This window comes from Plectropomus leopardus, chromosome 19 (genome assembly GCF_008729295.1).
Source record: "Plectropomus leopardus isolate mb chromosome 19, YSFRI_Pleo_2.0, whole genome shotgun sequence".
NCBI lineage: Eukaryota > Metazoa > Chordata > Actinopteri > Perciformes > Serranidae > Plectropomus > Plectropomus leopardus.
The window spans coordinates 17,738,956-17,756,674 of record NC_056481.1 but is presented as its reverse complement, the minus strand read 5'-3'; the positions used below and the strand labels follow the sequence as shown (position 1 = coordinate 17,756,674).

At 38.4% G+C, this 17,719-nt stretch overlaps 2 protein-coding genes across 4 annotated transcripts; one reads left to right on the top strand and one right to left on the bottom strand.

The window, feature by feature from the left end:
- Positions 1 to 231: 231 nt before the first annotated feature.
- Positions 232 to 4,054, bottom strand: lyrm1 (LYR motif containing 1). Of its 2 annotated transcripts, none has more exons than XM_042508478.1 (5): positions 3,997 to 4,054; positions 2,846 to 3,027; positions 2,172 to 2,232; positions 985 to 1,016; positions 232 to 875 (listed from the first exon to the last, which is right to left on the bottom strand). In XM_042508478.1, the coding sequence occupies exons 2-5, from the start codon at positions 3,002 to 3,004 to the stop codon at positions 762 to 764; spliced, it is 366 nt and encodes a 121-aa protein (XP_042364412.1). In that variant the 5' UTR covers positions 3,005 to 3,027; positions 3,997 to 4,054; the 3' UTR covers positions 232 to 761. The 2 variants fall into 2 exon arrangements, with proteins under 2 accessions (XP_042364412.1, XP_042364411.1); XM_042508477.1 differs by having other exon boundaries at positions 3,987 to 4,049.
- A 1,564-nt stretch (positions 4,055 to 5,618) lies between these two features.
- Positions 5,619 to 17,174, top strand: dcun1d3 (defective in cullin neddylation 1 domain containing 3). 2 transcript variants are annotated; one of them, XM_042507941.1, is made up of 5 exons: positions 5,620 to 6,024; positions 7,807 to 7,889; positions 9,375 to 9,416; positions 9,576 to 10,135; positions 15,131 to 17,174. In XM_042507941.1, the coding sequence occupies exons 4-5, from the start codon at positions 9,687 to 9,689 to the stop codon at positions 15,672 to 15,674; spliced, it is 993 nt and encodes a 330-aa protein (XP_042363875.1). In that variant the 5' UTR covers positions 5,620 to 6,024; positions 7,807 to 7,889; positions 9,375 to 9,416; positions 9,576 to 9,686; the 3' UTR covers positions 15,675 to 17,174. The 2 variants fall into 2 exon arrangements, with proteins under 2 accessions (XP_042363877.1, XP_042363875.1); XM_042507943.1 differs by lacking the exon at positions 9,375 to 9,416 and having other exon boundaries at positions 5,619 to 6,024.
- The last annotated feature ends 545 nt before the right edge of the window (positions 17,175 to 17,719 follow it).

The following is a 17,719-nucleotide window of genomic DNA, read 5'->3' as shown; positions in this document are numbered from 1 at the left end:
TCCTCGTGTCTATCTCACCCTGTCCTTCCTCTTTAGTTTTTCAGAACTTCATAGGAAGTTCATCATCTCATACAATGGCTCAGGCGTTTAGATGAAAAAATGACCAACTTCCTTTGTCCTGTTGCCAACATTCAAATCCTGTTGTTTATTTCATAGTTCAGTTTCTGCCTGAATAAACAGGCTACCTATGTTGAAGCTGGAGGAACAGGGCCAATGTTTGTTGCGTTCCTAAGAAGGCGCGTGCTGGAAAAAGAGAAGATGGTCACTGCTGAGTATTATTCATCTCAATTCACAACTACTATTAGAAAAAAAGACTTTACGACAGCTTTACTTTTTTGACTTATGAAAGTTTGTGAAGCATTTATTACAACAATTTTTACACAGAAAAATAAATAAACTATACATATACTTGATCTTATATTACAGGTCGCTCCATGCTGACAGCCTCTCTGAGCTCGACAGAAGCGGACACTCTTCAGCCACGGTAAGAACTCATGTTTACGATCCAGGTGAAGTAAAATCACAGGTTTGTTTCTAAATACAGTATACATGTAAGATAATAATTGTGAAAAAACTGTGAACTACATGGTATTGAACCGTTTACTGTAAAATAATGACGAAGAAAAAATGGCTTTTTCCTGGATGACGGGCATCATTGAGTGCTTGCAACTACTCAGCCCATGAGATCAGCTTGTGACTGCACCCTAGTTTCCTGCCCACAGTAACTTGAACTCTTTGGCAAGGAGTAAGGACATCGAGCATCAGGTCTCGTCATGTGACTGCAAGTATATTGGCTTGGCCTGCTTCCTCAGGCGCTGCTGTGCTCGCAGCTTCCTGCCTTTCTGAGTTGCCAGTCCCATTGGTGGTAGGTACGTCTACAGGATCATTCAGAGAACAAAAAAACTATAGAATTTCTCAACAACTCAATAACTCACACAGACACACAAATCTCCAACTTGTCTATAACAAATAGTTGTTACTTACAGCCCTGGGAAATGGGTTCCTGTAATGCAGACCTGAGGAAATAAAAAATACAGTCACTCTCCCAAAACCAGAAAGCGTTCTATCCTATAGTCCTGAACTTTATACACAAAACAGCTGATTGTCTCCATATACAGATGATTTCTGGGATGTGTGTAGTATTTAGTAGTATCTAGCAGTGAGGATGGCAGATTGCAACCAGCTGAAACTTCTACCGAAAGCATGAACTCTCAGTTTTTATTGTTCAGGAGGTTTTTACCAGGACACAAATTATCCATAGCGGTCTCTTCCTCTCTAAAACAAATGGATCCCAGATGCATAAACATTGTGTACACACAAAAACCATATGTGCGTTTTTTCCCCCACACATAAGAACATGTTTTTCAGAACAGGAATACAAGACAATGACCTGCTCCCTGTGTAGATATAAACTGCCCTTAAAGAAGTAACAAAAACATGGCGATTCTTATTTTCAGGTAATTATAAATGAATAAAAACATACTTATTATATTCCAATATACCCCCCTAAACCCTACACACTGGACCTTTAATTTAGTTTTTTTTAATTACTTTTCAAAGGATGTTAACCATCATTTAAGTATGTCTGTGGAGAAATTCTAGCAATCATAATCTAAAAGAGGACGAGCTGCACGAAACAGTAATGTTGCCTCTTTGCCCACAATTGAGCTCATCTCTTGTATATAAAAACTTTAAACAAATCATCAAACGCACATGAGCAGAATATTTGTATCTTGTTTGTGTCAGTAAGCCAGTTTCTATATCATTTAACTGATGATGCAAGTCCTGCTCATGCTGTTGGTGGTCAGACATTCAGACCATTATGTCAACGCTGACTCCTCTGCTTACTCGCGGTGAAACACTCAGACCTATAGCTGCACTTGTACAGTCAGTACACAACAATTACTTCACCTGGGTGTGTTATATTAGCGAAAAATTACCCGCCATAAACAGTGAGCAAATATAAGACTGACAGCTAAATATTACAGGTTGAGTGTAAAAGAGTTAGTACTGCATGTTAACATGGTTTATAAAAGTACTTGACTTGTATTTCATAAATGAAAAACATGGAATGCACAGAACAGTACTGCTGTTAACTGTGATCCTCTCCTGAGCGGGATAAATCAAGTAAGAGTTATGTAAGGAAATGTGCGGCATCTCTCCGCTCTTACCGATTTCTATTCTTGCTTCACATTCTTCGATACACTTCTTTATCGATTCTTGATCTGTGAGCTGTGAAGAAGCACACGGAAGAAACGATTAGTCGTACAAACTAGGGGTCAAAAGATTATCAGCCTGGCTGATTATCAGGGCCGATATTTGGCATTTTGCTGATTATCTGTGTCGGCATATTTTAATGACCGCCAATAAAATGAATTAATGGAAAAAGTGTGCGTATTACACTCAACCAACACCAGGGAAGACAGTCTGCAATGCATGCAAAGAAAGCGTCAGCATGGGAGGAACTTTTACTTTGTAAAACCTCTGGGAGCAATTTTTGATTCATTCGTTTTTTATTTAAATGTTTTCACTGAACTTTATTTAACAAGTTGCAGGGAACTTGCCGTATATGATGTTGAAAGGTTCGGTTTTGATTAAACATTTGTCAAAGGCATTTAAACAAAGTTTTGTGTTCAAGTTTATTATATTCCAAATTCTAAATTTTGACAGAAATATTGTCATTGTCATTGTAAATGCATATCAGTTCCAAGTATCTGTCATCAGACTCATTAAGTGCTAATAATCAGTCTTTCCATCTGCCCCAAAAAAACAATATCTGTCGATCATAAACTGCCATAAAAGGAATTCATTTTTCTCTCTGTGAGCAGCATGCTGTTGTTCACACCTGCTGGTTCTGTCTGAACAGAGTGCAGGCCTCCTGAAGGATGTATTTTCTCTCCGCCTCTGTGTCACTTGCGACTCCGCTCTGTGCCTGCCAGCTTCGGGCGATGCGAAACACCCGCATGTACAGAGACAACACCGTACTGCGAGTGGAGGTCGTCATCGGGGCTCAAAAATAGTAGCTACCTGCACAAGGAAGTCATTTAAATTAGTACAGAAAGAAATACTGGCATTACAAATCATTTTACTGTTTTCTCTGCGTATAAAACTCAATTCCTGCTCACAGATATCTTTTTGTGAACAAGCCTGAAGGCATTACAATAATGATTACACCCCTATGTCAGTTAAACTTAGAGTCATTTTGTCAATTTATCGGTCTGTACTATGGGACACAGAATAAAACAATAGGACTCTGATGTTGATACCACTTTGTTGGGCATCACTTATAGTTTTGAACAAGTTACCAGAGAATAGAATAATTCCTGGTAATTAAATCTAATTAAATCTGTAAGGAGGCTGTAAATCAAGGGCTGTTGGACATCTATGAATCCCTTACCTTGAGCACAGGTTTCAAAGGTTTAAACACATGTGAGAAGTGTCTGAACGAAGAACAAGAAAGCTAATATCTTTCTAGGTTTTATAGTGTTAAACGTAAACACCATGTAAGCAAAACAAACAAACAAACAAAAAAAGAAATTACAATTGTCTAGCATAAATTCATACAAGAATAGCCAAAGAACCCCTGGACATCTGGGACAGTTGCTTGCTATGGTTGGTCCAGCTTTGAGTGATCCCAACATTCAACACTAGATGTCCCTAAAACCAACACAGAGCTGTTTTCCAGTCATGGCTTGTTACATGACTGACCGTGAGGTATCAATAGTATGTGTTTGGATTAAAGGACGTCTTAAGGATAATGTCAATAACGCATTTGTATAAACACTTTGGTTCCTAAACAGAAAACATGATGTAATACTTCAGCATCACTTGTCAACATGAGGCTAGTTATCCCTGAGCATCCTGCAGACTGCGCCTATAAGACGTCTGCAGCCAGAGAAGCGAGATCAGATAGCTACACGAGTGCTGTTCACACTGTATTAACGTTACCGTTCATTGTGTTTTACGGTTAATTTAATATTACAAACCTTGACCTACCGACTGTGTCTGAGGGAGAGGCTATTTCCACAGAAGCTTCCTAGGACAGCACAAACACATTTGTCGCCTGATGATGACGTTGTCTCCAAAGTGGTTTTTAAATACGACGCTGAAGTTAGCTTTCGATTCATAGCTTCTGATTTCAAATTAGCATTACGTTTAAAGTAAAGCCTCAACGCTACCTGAAACCCACTTTCAAATGTGTGAAACCTTTATTCTATTTGTGAGAATGCAAAAAGGATGATTTCACTGTATTTTTCACATGTTAAACACATTAGACCAGGCCCAGATGAAAAACCAATCTACTACTACTACTACTAATGATAATAATAATAATAACTTTATTTATGTAACACCGTTAAAAACAAAGTTTATAAAGTGCTTTAACAAACAAAGCAAAGCAGAGTTGGAATACATAGATGGCAATACAACAGGAGAATGCCAAACAGCCCTATTGAACACCAGTGAGAAGAAACTAGGGCAGAGTGAGGAAAAACTTCAAACCAGATGACAAATAATGAAAGATGCAGGACACATAATGTCAGTATGAAATAATACAAAGAAATAGACCAAAGTCAACAACAACAAAAAACAATAAAAGCAATAAAACATCAAGTAAAATGAAATAAAATAGATAAAACATGAAATTAAAATATAAAAGAAATAAAAAAGACTTCATCACATAAAAGCAAGTCTACTATTCTTAGTCTTCTCAAAGCTGGACTAGATTATCACAGAGGGGCTAAAGATGATTTAAAATACAGTTTCAGATTTGTGGAAGATATAGTTAAATTTACTTTTACTTTTTTTCCATTTTCACAAATGGAATAAAGTTTTCACAAATCTGAAACTGTGTTTTGGATAATCCTTATTCTCACTGGGATAATCAAGTCCAGGTTTGACCTGTTCAAGTAAAGGCTATTGGTTTACGATGGACATCTGAGCCAGTGTGGACCAGTTGTGGAAAAACTCAGTAAAATTTCCCTTTTTTGCATTTGCACCAACAGAATATAGTTTTCACAAATCTGAAATTGTGTTTTAAATAATCTTTAGCCTTTTTACAAATAGAATACAGGTTTCACAAATTTGAAAGTGGGTTTCAGACACGGTTGAGGCTTCACTTAAAACGTCAAACATGCTTTTCACCACGGTAAGAGGTGCAAAAAGCCGAAAATCGGCTGTTGAACAACGCAAATACATTTCCCTTAATTCTGCCCTTACCTGCTGAATCAGAAGCTACGAATCGGAAGCTAACTTCAGCGTCGTGAAGGCTGCTTGTAAAAAAAAAAAAAACAACAACGAAAAAATAAACGATTGCCTCCACTTTATGTCTTAGAGAAAGTTAAAGATGTTTTGCGAGTTTAAAGTGGTAGCATAATCTTTGCAATTATATATTTAAAGACAGAGTTTAAGCCATTTCAAATGAGTTACAAAGAGGTTTTGACATATTTTCCAGCGCTCAATATTATTCTCTCGAGTCTCTGCAAAATGTCATCAACAAAACACATGCGTCAGTAATTGAGTTAGTGGTAATATACACATTTGGGTATAATTTAATATTTCCAAGCGCATGACTTTGTTAAAATGAAAAGATGTAGCTTTTCGCTGCCATCGGTGCGATGAGGATCAGCTGTTTGGCTGCTTGTGGGCAGGGGAGGAAGTGATGCAGGAAAATGCCCACAATGTAGCTACACTCAATGACTAAAAGGGGGAAGCACAAAGAAATTGGCTGCTTTAGTCCGAGGTGGTGCTTTCACTCACTTCAAAGAGCGAACATAATTTAAACGGACCCAAAAGCATACGCTGGTTGCTAGATTTTTACTTATTTACTCCTAAAAGCGGAGTTGAAATCGATTTTGATGGGGAAGTTTTTTGTCAGCTAGTTAGCTAGCAGTCTGAGTTAACGCGACGAGTTTGCCTCAGTTCGTTTCTGGTCGCCACCTTTGCCAACTTAATAACTACTTAATTTGTACCGGCTCTCCTGAAGTGATGTACACCCAATTCCACATGGTAGAATTTCACAAAAAGGTAAGTTTCTTTACGATCTCGGTCGTGGTATTTCTCGGTGTCCTGGTCGAAAGACCTAGCTTAGCCGATGGCTAACTTTTAGTTAACCAAGCTGATGCTAGCTAGCTATGGCGACGTCGTCGGGGCCAGGCAGTTTTGATGTAAATGGCCCGGTGGCGGTGATGTCTCGCCAATCGGTAACTGCTACATAACAAGTACCATCTTAACGAGTGAATATAGTCAATCGCGAGGTGAAAATGGTTGTGAAAACACTGTTTACATAGCATTTTTTGAGTGTTGTGCATGTGCTGTTAAGCTCAGTTGATCCTGTTTGTGCTCGCCACTTCCCAACGAATATAACTTGGTAACATAATGCTAGCTAACGTTAGTGTAAGTCTGCGATCTAACTAAACCAAGGCTGAGTATTGACAACATTGTTTCGAGTACTCGTACTCTAGCTCAACTTTGTCACAGTGTTAGGACTTAACACGCTATTTGCTTTAATAAAAGTATAGTTGGACCCCGAAGTGTTTGGCTAACACAGCAGCCTAGCTTGATGATAATTAAAAATTCAATTGAAAAACTAGGCCGTCAGACTTCAATTATTCCGAGAACAGCAGTACCTGCTATATATAAATGGACAGTCTTGATGGTCAGTCGTGAAATACTGCATTTACTCTTCCTTACAAATATGTGCTGCCCAACAAAATCAGAGTTGCTTTTTGTAATTATACGCAGATCTAATAAATTATATTATTTGTAGTCATATTCCTGTATGGTACAATATGTAACAATATGGTAGAAACATTAGAATACTTATTTTTTTCAATGTGTACATGTCATTAAATTCTGGACTGATTTTTCAGTTGTATCTTCAAAGACATTTTTGCAAGAACATTTTGATCAAAGACACTGATTTACTACTAATATTCAAAAATCCAAATTTCTCCAAGAATGAACAGTATATAAATAACCGCTCATTAATTTGGCTAAGTTTTACATTCATAAAATCCATTTTTATATAAAGAAATTGCCCTCATATACCACCTTCAAAAAATCAGATCTAGATACATATATTTAAAGAATATCAAACTTGAAATATGAAATAAAATAACTAACCAAAACTGTTAGTTTGTGCAAATCATATAGCTTTATTATATACATATAAAACTAGTTAAGTAAATCCCAGCGTGTGCTCATGTGTTTATTTTGTTGTTTATTTTGTTATATTTTGTGTCTGTCTTGTTTGTGCCTTGTTTTCAAAACTGTTAAAACAAAGTTTTTTTTAAAAAACGGGCCATCAGACATCTATCAGATGTTTGTTCGGTGAAGTTGGCCACTGAGACATTGTCTGGACATGCCCTGTTTAGTGATCAGTGCTGTCGATTTACAGCCATGCTGAAATTTTTATCATTAATTTAAACCAAGAATTGTGGCTTGTCAAGATCAGTGATCGCCGCATGGTAAAAGTATAAGTTGGTTTTCGAAGCTGTGGATTTAACAATAGGTCATGATTTGGAACAAAAACAGGATTCAGTGCAGCTGTGCCCTGGGAGAGGTCTCTCACCGTGACAGAGTGCCCTTTAAATCCACACACCAAAATATGTTTTCAGTGGAAATGCTTTATGACCATTTTCTTTCTAGTAATAAACCAGTAATTTAAAAAAATCCTGCAGTGAAGCAAACGGTTTTGTCGTGCTCAAATTACATATTCATAGCATGTTGACAAAAATAGTCCTGCAGGTTTGGGAATGATTAGCTATCACTTTCTGCTTATGATGACAAGATAATGTGTCTTTTCAGCATTGCGGATGTCAAGGTCACAATGATGGAGCAGAGTAGAAAGACACTTTGATCTGTGGCTGATGCCGTCAGAGGGATTGTCTGTAAGTAATTTACTGCCCAGGTACTTTATAACTTATTAACACTTGATCAACTCTTTCATTTCACATGTGTAGAATATAGCGTAATGATAAGTTGCATTAACATTCCCATGAGATCAGGCAACATAGGGAATAATTGGGTAGGTAAACGAGAAGAATTAGATTATGCTTTTATATGTAATGTGTTTAATAACTCCAAACCCCAGGTTACATGTAATTTGGTTTTAATCACATTTGCATCCTCCTTTCCATAAAATATCAGAAGTTATTACTTACTTGTTGCATTTCCTGCAATTTAAGTATGATTCTCAATTAGTGCTGGGCAATATGTAGATGTCACAATATGAAACTAAATATTGTCTTAGATTTTGGTTATTGTAACATTGTAAGTGTCTTTTCCATGTTTTAAAGGCTCCATTAAAATAAAGTGATGTTATTTTAGAAACTCAATAGACTGTTCCAGCTGTTTTATTACTTGTCTTTACCCACTTAGTCATTATAGCCACATTACTGATGATAATTTACCAAAATTTTATTGTGTAAACTTTTTGTGAAAGCACAAATAGTCAACCCCGTAATATCATTGCAATATTGATATTGAGATATTTGTTCAAAAGTACTGTGATGTTTTATTTTCCCCATATTGCCCAGCCCTATTCTCTAGTTATTTTTATCACAACCTTAGTTACTGTGGCAACATGCAAGTTTCACCAGCAATGTTACTTTTCAGTGTGACGTTATTCCCCTTATCTTTTCCTTGCACATGTGCACTTAAAAGCCTCAAACCTAATTAACCTGGAAAGGGATAGACATGACAAGGTAATCATGCTTATTTTAACCTTTTTTATTTTATTTTTGCTGCCAAAGTTTTTAAATAATCACATTGCAGTTCATGTAAACACAATGATTAGTGTGAAATGGCTTTGGGAATATTTTTCAGTTTTTATTGGCAACCACAGTAGTGCCACAGTCTTGGTTCGTGGTTGATTTTTTCTAGCAAGTAAATAATTTCCGTGTTTACATTTTTATTCATCTGCTGCCAATATTGTGTCGTAAGGCAGCAACACTGTATATGCTGCCTGCTGTGAAACCTGGTAAAATGCCCTGAAACAGGGATTGTCTCATACTGTTTTCACTCCCGATGCCAAGCAAAGATAAACACGCCATTTATTTGGATATTGTACATAGAAGTATTATGAACTTTAACACAATGAAGCCAACATGTTTTGTAATATAGTGACACAAATCAAGGTATTTAGATGACCTATAAATGCCGATAAAACTTGGTGACCTGACAGAAACCAAAAAGAGGGCACGTTTCTTAGTGGCTCTGTGTAAAACAAACCAGTTCTACCTCTGTAGGTTTCTGTGGTTACCTGCAATGTTTTTTTCTTCTATCTTTTCTAGAAGTTTCTATGTTGTTCTGCACTGTGTATGTTTTGTATTTATACATATAGACAGTTGTTTTCTCTGGTCTTCACTTTTTAGGGTTTTTAAGTCTGGCATTGGATTGTAGCAGATTTGGCACAGGTAGTGTAACTTCTTCATCTTCAATGTAAAAAAAAACCTGTAGTTTGATTTAGTAGCCACAGAAATGTGGAACTTGACCTTTTGATTGTGAGCAAGACTGACTCAGTCTAGAGCCGCCCTCTATGAGAATTAACGTTTTTGAATTGTCCTTCCCGTCAGGCCTGAGGGTATGTTGAGACGTCTCGCAGGGCCAGAGAAGAGGCGTCTAGGTGGTTCGGACGGGGACTGAAGGTGAGGAGGAAAGACAGACGAGGGACCAAGGAGAAAGACATGGGTCAGTGTGTCACCAAGTGTAAGAATCCGACGTCCTCACTCGGCAGTAAGAGTGGAGACAAGGAGAGCGGCTCCAAGTCCCACCACAAGAAAGGAGGCAGCGCTGGTGGCGGTGGTGGGGGCCACAAAGAAGAGTCCAGTGCCCCGTGTAGCAAAGCCACCAGCGAGCTGTCGAATGGCACCAAGGCCTTGGAGGTTACAGTGGAGACACCCGTCATCCCCGCAGTGACGGGGGAATTGCGCAAGGATGAGTGTCTGGATGGAGACGGGCTGTCGATGATGCGCATTGAGGAGCTGTTCTGCTGCTACAAGGATGAACAGGAAGATGCCATCTTGGAGGAAGGCATGGAAATGTTTTGTAATGACCTGTGTGTGGATCCGGCAGAGTTTCGTGTGCTTGTTCTTGCCTGGAAGTTTCAAGCCGCCACCATGTGCAAGTTTACAAGGTAAGGTGGAGTTTTGGGGAATGGGGCGTGTTGTTGTCACTGGTATCTGTTTATCAGGATGAACTAGCATTACTACTGCTCAGTAATCTGCTGTTTCCTCATCCCAGGTGACTAAAACACTTAGTTTCATTTGTGCCTGCCCTTGTTTTATTCCCAAACTTAATTCTGATTTCAAGGGTTTATATACCTAAATACACACATACATTTATGTATATGTAGTATATTTATTTTGCTATTATGTTTGATAATTCTCAGTATGTCCTGGTTGATGTCAGTAGGTTCCTGCGGTTACCTGTGAGTTTTTTTTTCTTCCTTCTTTTCTAGAAGTGTTAAAGAAGAATCATTTTATTAATCCCTGGGGGGGAATTCTTTTCTCTTCACTCCTTGTTATTTTACACACACACACACACACACACACACAAATGAGCACACCAGAGACACACAGTTTAGTGAGACGTTAGAGAGAGATGGGGCTTCCTGTAGTCCTAGGTTGTTCAGCGAACGATAAAGGGGTTTGGTGCCTTGCCCATCGGCAGTGCCCAAAAGGTGAACTGGCCGAGGGCTGCCACGGTGATGGAATTTCTCCTGCAGTAATTAAGAGTGGCTCAAAAGTGAGTTTTTGCCATTTTTTGTTGTTTTGCAAATGAATTCAGTTACTGTAATTTCAGTGCTTTGTAAATAAGCCTTATATTCAGGATATCATCAGGTGTATTGCTTTCAAAATGTCGAAGATGACTTTGAAACAAATTATATGGCTTACTTGATTGTTAAATGCAAAACAGAGGGCAAAGAGGTGTTTTTTTCAGCTTAGGGGCTTTTGTTGCGTGTTGTTGCTAATGTTACACAATACCATCCCTCTAGTCAAAAACTGCTGCTGAGGGGAAAAGAAGTCATGGAGAGCTCCACCCACGCTGCGTTCACAGACCCGTAAACCCCCCTGAATTTACGGAGGGGACACAGAATGATACACACACATATTAAAAAAAAAAAAAGAAAGAAAGTTTGCTGTTGTCATCCTTTCCACATGGTAACTTATCACATGCAATGAGGAGTTTTTGTAACTGCTGCGAGTGAATAGGTTACATAAGGTTTTGACGTAGTCAGGCTGTTTGTTCAATAAACTCATCTTTGAAATAAAAATAATCGAGAAAGGGTTTGAACCAAATGCCTTGAAATCACCCTACGGCTGAGCAATATAGAGAAAAGCAAATATCACAGTATATTTTCCCAAATATCTTTATGGATATTGTGAAGATATTGTAGAGTTGGGAAATACTGTTTACACTGTTGTGTCTCTCTGTCACTATCATAATTATAAAAAAACCCAACTTCCTGCCACCTGTGTCATAAAACTGGTTCTTCTCTTCTCTGTGACATGCTCTATCTTTGTTACCCCAAGTGAGAACTATATAACAATTCTCTAAGCTAAGTACTTAGAGAATTACTGAATATTGTAATGAATATTGTAATGTTTTAAGTGTTGTCATTTCTGGGTTTTAAAGGTCAAATTACAGTAAAGTGATTTAATTCTTTGAACTTACAAGACTTTTCGAGCTGTTTTATTTTTTCCCATCACCCACTTATTGATTACATCCACTTTACGGATGATTATTTATCAAAAATCTCATTGTGTAAATATTTTTAAATATGAAAGCACAAACATTCAATTGTGCAATATATTTGTAATATTCATATCAAGGTTTATTTGAGGCATTTATGATTACTGGTTACATACAGCCTGATTTTGTCAAAGCCTTTGTTTATTGTAAGCTATCTGCACCCTACGCAGCAGTTACAAAAACTCCTCAGTGCACTTGATAAGTCATTCTGTGGTAAGGATGATAACAGCAAACCTTTTTTTTTTCTTCTTTTAAATGTGCGTGTCCCTCTGTATCACTCTGTCTCCTCTCTAAATTCAGAGGTTTTAGCAGTTCTGTGAACGTAGGGCAGGCAGGGTGTATAATTGATAATTTGATCCGTTTAAAGCTGATCAGATTAGGTCTATGGATGAGAGGAGCAGCTGCTGCAAGCGATTGCTAACTTTTAGACCCAGCACAATGAATGGTTAAGTTTCACTTTCAATGTGCCTGGCATTCTGCTGCTCCATCTGTGCCCAGAGTGCACTTGTCTCTCTTAGAGGTACAATGGATAACCAACGGTACATATATGTTTCAACAGCACGGTGAACGGTCCAGCTCCAAAAATATAAAATTTATTTGTGGCGGCAGATGTTTTAATCAAGGCGGCCTGCCACAGATAAGTAAATGAGCGTAAAACCCTGCACTTCTTAAGTGCTGCATTAGTGATTTGTTCATGCTGGGGATTATGAAAGGCAGTCCAAATCTTCCTGCCACAAAGAGTCAGTATAACATTATTTATTAATATGTAGGTATTGGCTATTAAACACATAGATAGACACACAAATGGACTGACTTTACTCATTTTTATGTAGGCAATGTAGCATGGTATTAAGATAAAGTATTGGTTCACCTCCACATGACCAGCATTGCGTCTAGTTGCAAGTTAGTGAGAATTTCACCCCTTTTCACTATGCCCAGGGCTGCTGGTGTTGGTGTTAATGAATAATTAAAAAATGAAACAACAAATTTTGGGTAAATGTAAAAGGTTTTTAGAAATGCAGAAAAATATAGATGACTTTAAAATTGGCCAGTAATTTAAGCTTTCAAGGAGAAAGTATATTATTCCTGTAATAAATGACACACTTAAGCACTTACAATTACCAGACAAATCACCCATGGGGAAGGCAGAGCATAAACTGCACCTGGTTTAAATCTGGCCTGGGTCTCTCTTTTTGCATCTCTTTCTCTCTTATTTCTAGTCATCTCTCCAACGTCACTACCAAGTCAAGATAACATGCTGCTCACAAAAATATCACACACCCCTAATAACTAACTTGATGCCTGATAAATATACTTCTAGCCACAGAAAATACTTCCCCTCCTTGCACTTTCACATTTTCTAGTCTTCATTGTGCCATATCCATCCCACCTAACACACACACACACACACACACACATAACACACACATAACACACACATGCACACAGTTTTCATCAGGTCGACTGAATACAGGCGCACACACACTTTCCCACTGTCAGGTAGGGGGGCACACAGGAAATGGACTCCCATTGCAGTTAGTGTTGGAGGTGAATAGGGCTGCCTGCTGGATGGGTCACTTGTCACTGCCCCCACCCCCTGATTTTTTTTTTTTTAACCTCAGCACTTTTCTATCCAGAGGCTTTGGACAAAACCACACTCTGGTTACCAACATGTTTCATTGTCAACTGATGTTTACAGAAGCTGTTTATATTACATTTGACTTTGAGAGCCTATATTGTTTAAGAGCCCAGTAAACAAAGCATATCTGCCTAAAGTGAAATTATGTTTGTCAGTGTAATATTGAAAGGATGAATGGTTTTCAGCACATTTTTAAACATATTCCTTAAATTGCAAGGAGCAAAGCCTCATTCGCTGCTGACTGTGGTGGTGTTACAGAAACATGGTCATCCAGTGTTTGCTTTTGATGACTTCATAATGTTTTATTGTAGTTCTCGCTAATTTTAACTGCTAGTTATGCTGCCTTCCAGTCAAAGTCAGAGGTTGGAATTTGCCAGTTGAAATTTAAAACCTCCCCGAGCGTTCCAGGTGTACAACAGTCAACGTAAACAAAAAACAAGGCTTACCATGACAAACTGATTTTTCTTTGGCAAGGGTGCATACAGTTAAACTTTCCAATTTAAAAAGACAGATGTTTTAACTAAATGAGTGACATTGATATATACATTACACATACTCCAATACATACATATATACATTTTCGGTACCTGTGTTCCCATCTAGTTACATCAGTCACCATAAATCAGACCAAATATGCCAGCTTGAAAAGGTGCGTTTTCAAACGGGATTTGAAGGGTGTCGATATATATTCTAACATCAATTTACATGACATTACAAATATACTTTATATTGCCGTTTAGTTGGCGAATTACCATTTACAACATGCGTTTCCATGGGCACTACCATCATGTGACATCAGACCACTGCTTCTTCATGAAGTCTGCAGATGGTTTTGCCCTCAGTTTATGAGTTGGAACTCCGACTTAAATTGTAATTTTTCAGAAGGAGGTCATAAGTTTTCGAGTTCTGAGGGTGTCTGTAACACAGCGTTCATTCTTGTGATGTTTTTTTAAAAAGTGAAATGATCCACTATCATTCTGGGGCTGTGTTCACAAACAATCTGAGATTACTCTCAAAAAGCACCTAACTTAACCTGAAAACTTCTAGCAAGGAACACTTGTTTAGGAATGATTTTGGAAATATCTCAGAGTAACTCTGAGCTCAGAGGGGACGGAAACTTTTATCTTCGTGAGGAGGTGTAGTTGACCTCGTTGTTAGGTATGACACATTCTTTTAACTGATGTGATTGGTTGTTATAGACGCGCCCTTCTGTGAGCATGCAAGGTGTGGACACCCAGTCGAGACAAAAATAAACTGTCACAATATGAGACTGCACTTTTTATGAGATCACTCTGCTGCACTGTAACGTTTTTCCCGTTGCAAATATTTCAGAGCAGTGATCACTTTGTTTTCAGCATTGAGTTGGGTTGGAGATGTGGGTGCATTTCTAAAGAGATCGACCACAAACGTTATCCCAGCATTTCATAAAGTCACTGTCATTGGAAATATTTTTCCTACCTTAGTGTCTTTCTGCCATTTTCTCCTCTGCTTAAGAAACTCTTAAGCCTCTTAAAAGTCCTCTTATCTACTCTTAACAGTTTTTTTTGTACCTTAGAAGCTCCCTTAATAAGATGCTTTGTAAATATCTTTAATCTTTACCCGGATCAAGTCTTAACTTTGAGGGGGAATTCTTAGAAAACTAAGAATTTTCTAAGGATTTTGTCAATTGGAGCGGCTTTTTAGAAGCTTTGTGAATACGGCCCCTGATGTCCGATTCTGTTTTCTTTGTGTCACCAGGAAAGAGTTTGTTGAGGGCTGCAAGGCCATCCAGGCAGACAGCCTCGAGGGTATCTGCTCACGTTTCCCCGCCATGCTGCTTGACGCCCAGGGCGAGGAGAACTTCAAGGACCTGTACCGCTTCACCTTCCAGTTTGGCTTGGACGCTGAGGAGGGCCAGCGCTCTCTGCAGCGTGAAATCGCAATCGCCTTGTGGCGCCTGGTGTTCACCCAGGACTCGCCCGCAATCCTGGAACACTGGCTGGACTTCCTGTCGGAGAACCCCTCAAGTATTCGGGGCATCTCAAGGGACACGTGGAACATGTTCCTCAACTTCACCCAGGCTATTGGGCCTGATCTGAGCAACTACAGCGAGGATGAGGCCTGGCCCAGCCTCTTTGACACCTTCGTGGAGTGGGAGTTGGAGCGCAGGAAAAAAGAGGAAGAAAAAGCACTGATGGCAAAGGAGGAAGAGGGGAGGTGTACTGAGACAGAGTGTTCTCCCACCACAGATAGACTCGAAACAGAGGGAAGCCGCGGCTCACAGACGTGGGGGGGCCACTGACCAGGAATCAAGGAGTATTTGTAAGGGAGAGAAGAATATGATCTACACCTGAACTATACATCTGTGAATCATTGGATGAATATTAGTATTACCATTACGGCTGTTCATTTCGCTCTCCTTTTCTGTCGGGGTGGGATTCCTGCTTTGCACCCTCATTTATTTGGTTTTCGAAAGGGCTCTAAGAACTATTGTGTTTTAAGCACTTCTATTTAAGTTATTGTTTTACTTTTTTTCTCCTCCCATGTGTGTTTTTAGTAACTGGACATGTTGTCCATTTTAACTTCCACCTACCTACCATAGCCCCAGCAGTTAGATCAGTAAAAGCTTGGTTTTTAAAAAAAAAAAAAACAAGGCAAAAGAAAGCCATAACCTTTTTTTTTTCCACAATTATCATCTAGACAGTTCTTTTTGACCTGGTAACACTGCTGATATGTTTTGTGCAAGGAAATACTTAAGTAAAAAAGAAGAAGGGAAATTTTGGCAACCTGTCCACACATAATTTCTTATGATCAAAACATGACATTTACTATAAAGGTCAGTAAAATCATCTTGATTTGACTAATCTAGTTAGGTTGTATGCTTTTATCTTGCAGTGCTGTGAGGATGAATTGCACTCGTATTGCCTTCACAACTGTTGCAATTTACATGGCAAACAGTAACGGATTACATTTCTGTCACTAGGGCATTTTGTTTTTAAAGATAATACAAAGTTGTAATATCCATTTTCAAATGCAAGCTGGTTTCCGTGGTAACAAACCCACCCTCTCCTCTGTGTTGAGTGTTTTTGAGTGCTACTAGTGCAGTGAGCGGCTTAGCTTGTTTAAGCAGCTAGCTGTGCTTCCCTTTTGACCTCGAGCATCCATCTATCATTTTTGATGTCCACCTATTTTCAAGAAGCGGTTAAGTGTGTACAACACAATGATGCTGGCTTTTCTCAAGATGCCTCGTTGATCTCATTTTAGGAATTCTGTAACTCAAATCAGCTAAAGCTAGGTCATGGTCATTTCTCAATAGATGATGCCTAAACCTACGTTACATTCAGGACCGTTACACTGGGCGCTACACAACTTATATTGTTTACCTTCAGATGTTTATGAGTCTTCACATCCTTGAATTGCTATACATAAAAAATGTGCGCACTTCACAGATAATGTCGAGTGCTGCTGGTGATGGTTGTAATGGATTGCACAAAAAAACCCAATGGCATGCTTAGTCGCTATACTTGCAACGCTTTGCAGAAAGATTGATGTCAACCACATTTTTTCCAAACTGTAGATTGATCTTAAGTATAGCCCAGGGTGTTTTTGGGATGAGTGAATGGGCGTTAATTAGACATACTGGTTAATCAAGAGTCTGTGATATGGGTCCAGTGTGGTAAGAGGGTGGCCATAACCTGATCTGTTTGGTTTACATCTACAATGGTTTTATTTCAGACCCCCTTTGTCCTTTTTTATATAAAATGTATTGATTTATAATAAATAAAAACAGTGTTGAACTTTTGACTGTTGACCATGGAAATGTGTGTGCTTTTACTTCAGGGATCCCCTTAACCCATTCATTGCCCTCGTCCATTCTAATAGACAAAACCTTTCAAGGATGTCTTGATCTATAACTGTCATCTGACTCTACTCAAATGCACATGCTTATTTGACGGGATTACAATGCTTTTCAGTCTCTAAATCATATTAATGAGGAACACAATCTGTGTTACAAAAAAGAAGAAATTTAAAAAGTTTTATCACAGTGCAGGTGACGTTAGAAGCCAAAAATGGCTTATGGAGATACCTCCCCTATTAGATACCTATAATTATTTATAAAAAAAGAAAAAGATAAGGACAAAGATTGCATAACTGATCAAAATTTCTAGATTAACCAAGAATACAAAATTGATAAATGAGCTATGAGTCTATGTTTCAGCCATGTTTTAAGTAAACATGAGATGTTATATTAATTATACATGTCAAAAAATCATATTAAAGACTGAAAGCTTTTACTCAGGATGTTTTCAGAAAAATCCATCTACTGGGAAACAAATAGGGAAAATA

What these genes read in the sequence shown, in the direction of transcription:
- lyrm1 (XM_042508478.1), bottom strand. Translation starts at nt 3,004, where the DNA reads ATGACGACCTCCACTCGCAGTACGGTGTTGTCTCTGTACATGCGGGTG. An exon ending in TGAAGCAAGAATAGAAATCG is followed by an intron (nt 1,017 to 2,171) that starts GTAAGAGCGGAG and finishes TTATTTCCTCAG; the next exon opens with GTCTGCATTACAGGAACCCA. An exon ending in GGAACCCATTTCCCAGGGCT is followed by an intron (nt 876 to 984) that starts GTAAGTAACAAC and finishes ATGATCCTGTAG; the next exon opens with ACGTACCTACCACCAATGGG.
- dcun1d3 (XM_042507943.1), top strand. Translation starts at nt 9,687, where the DNA reads ATGGGTCAGTGTGTCACCAAGTGTAAGAATCCGACGTCCTCACTCGGC. An exon ending in ACCATGTGCAAGTTTACAAG is followed by an intron (nt 10,136 to 15,130) that starts GTAAGGTGGAGT and finishes TTGTGTCACCAG; the next exon opens with GAAAGAGTTTGTTGAGGGCT.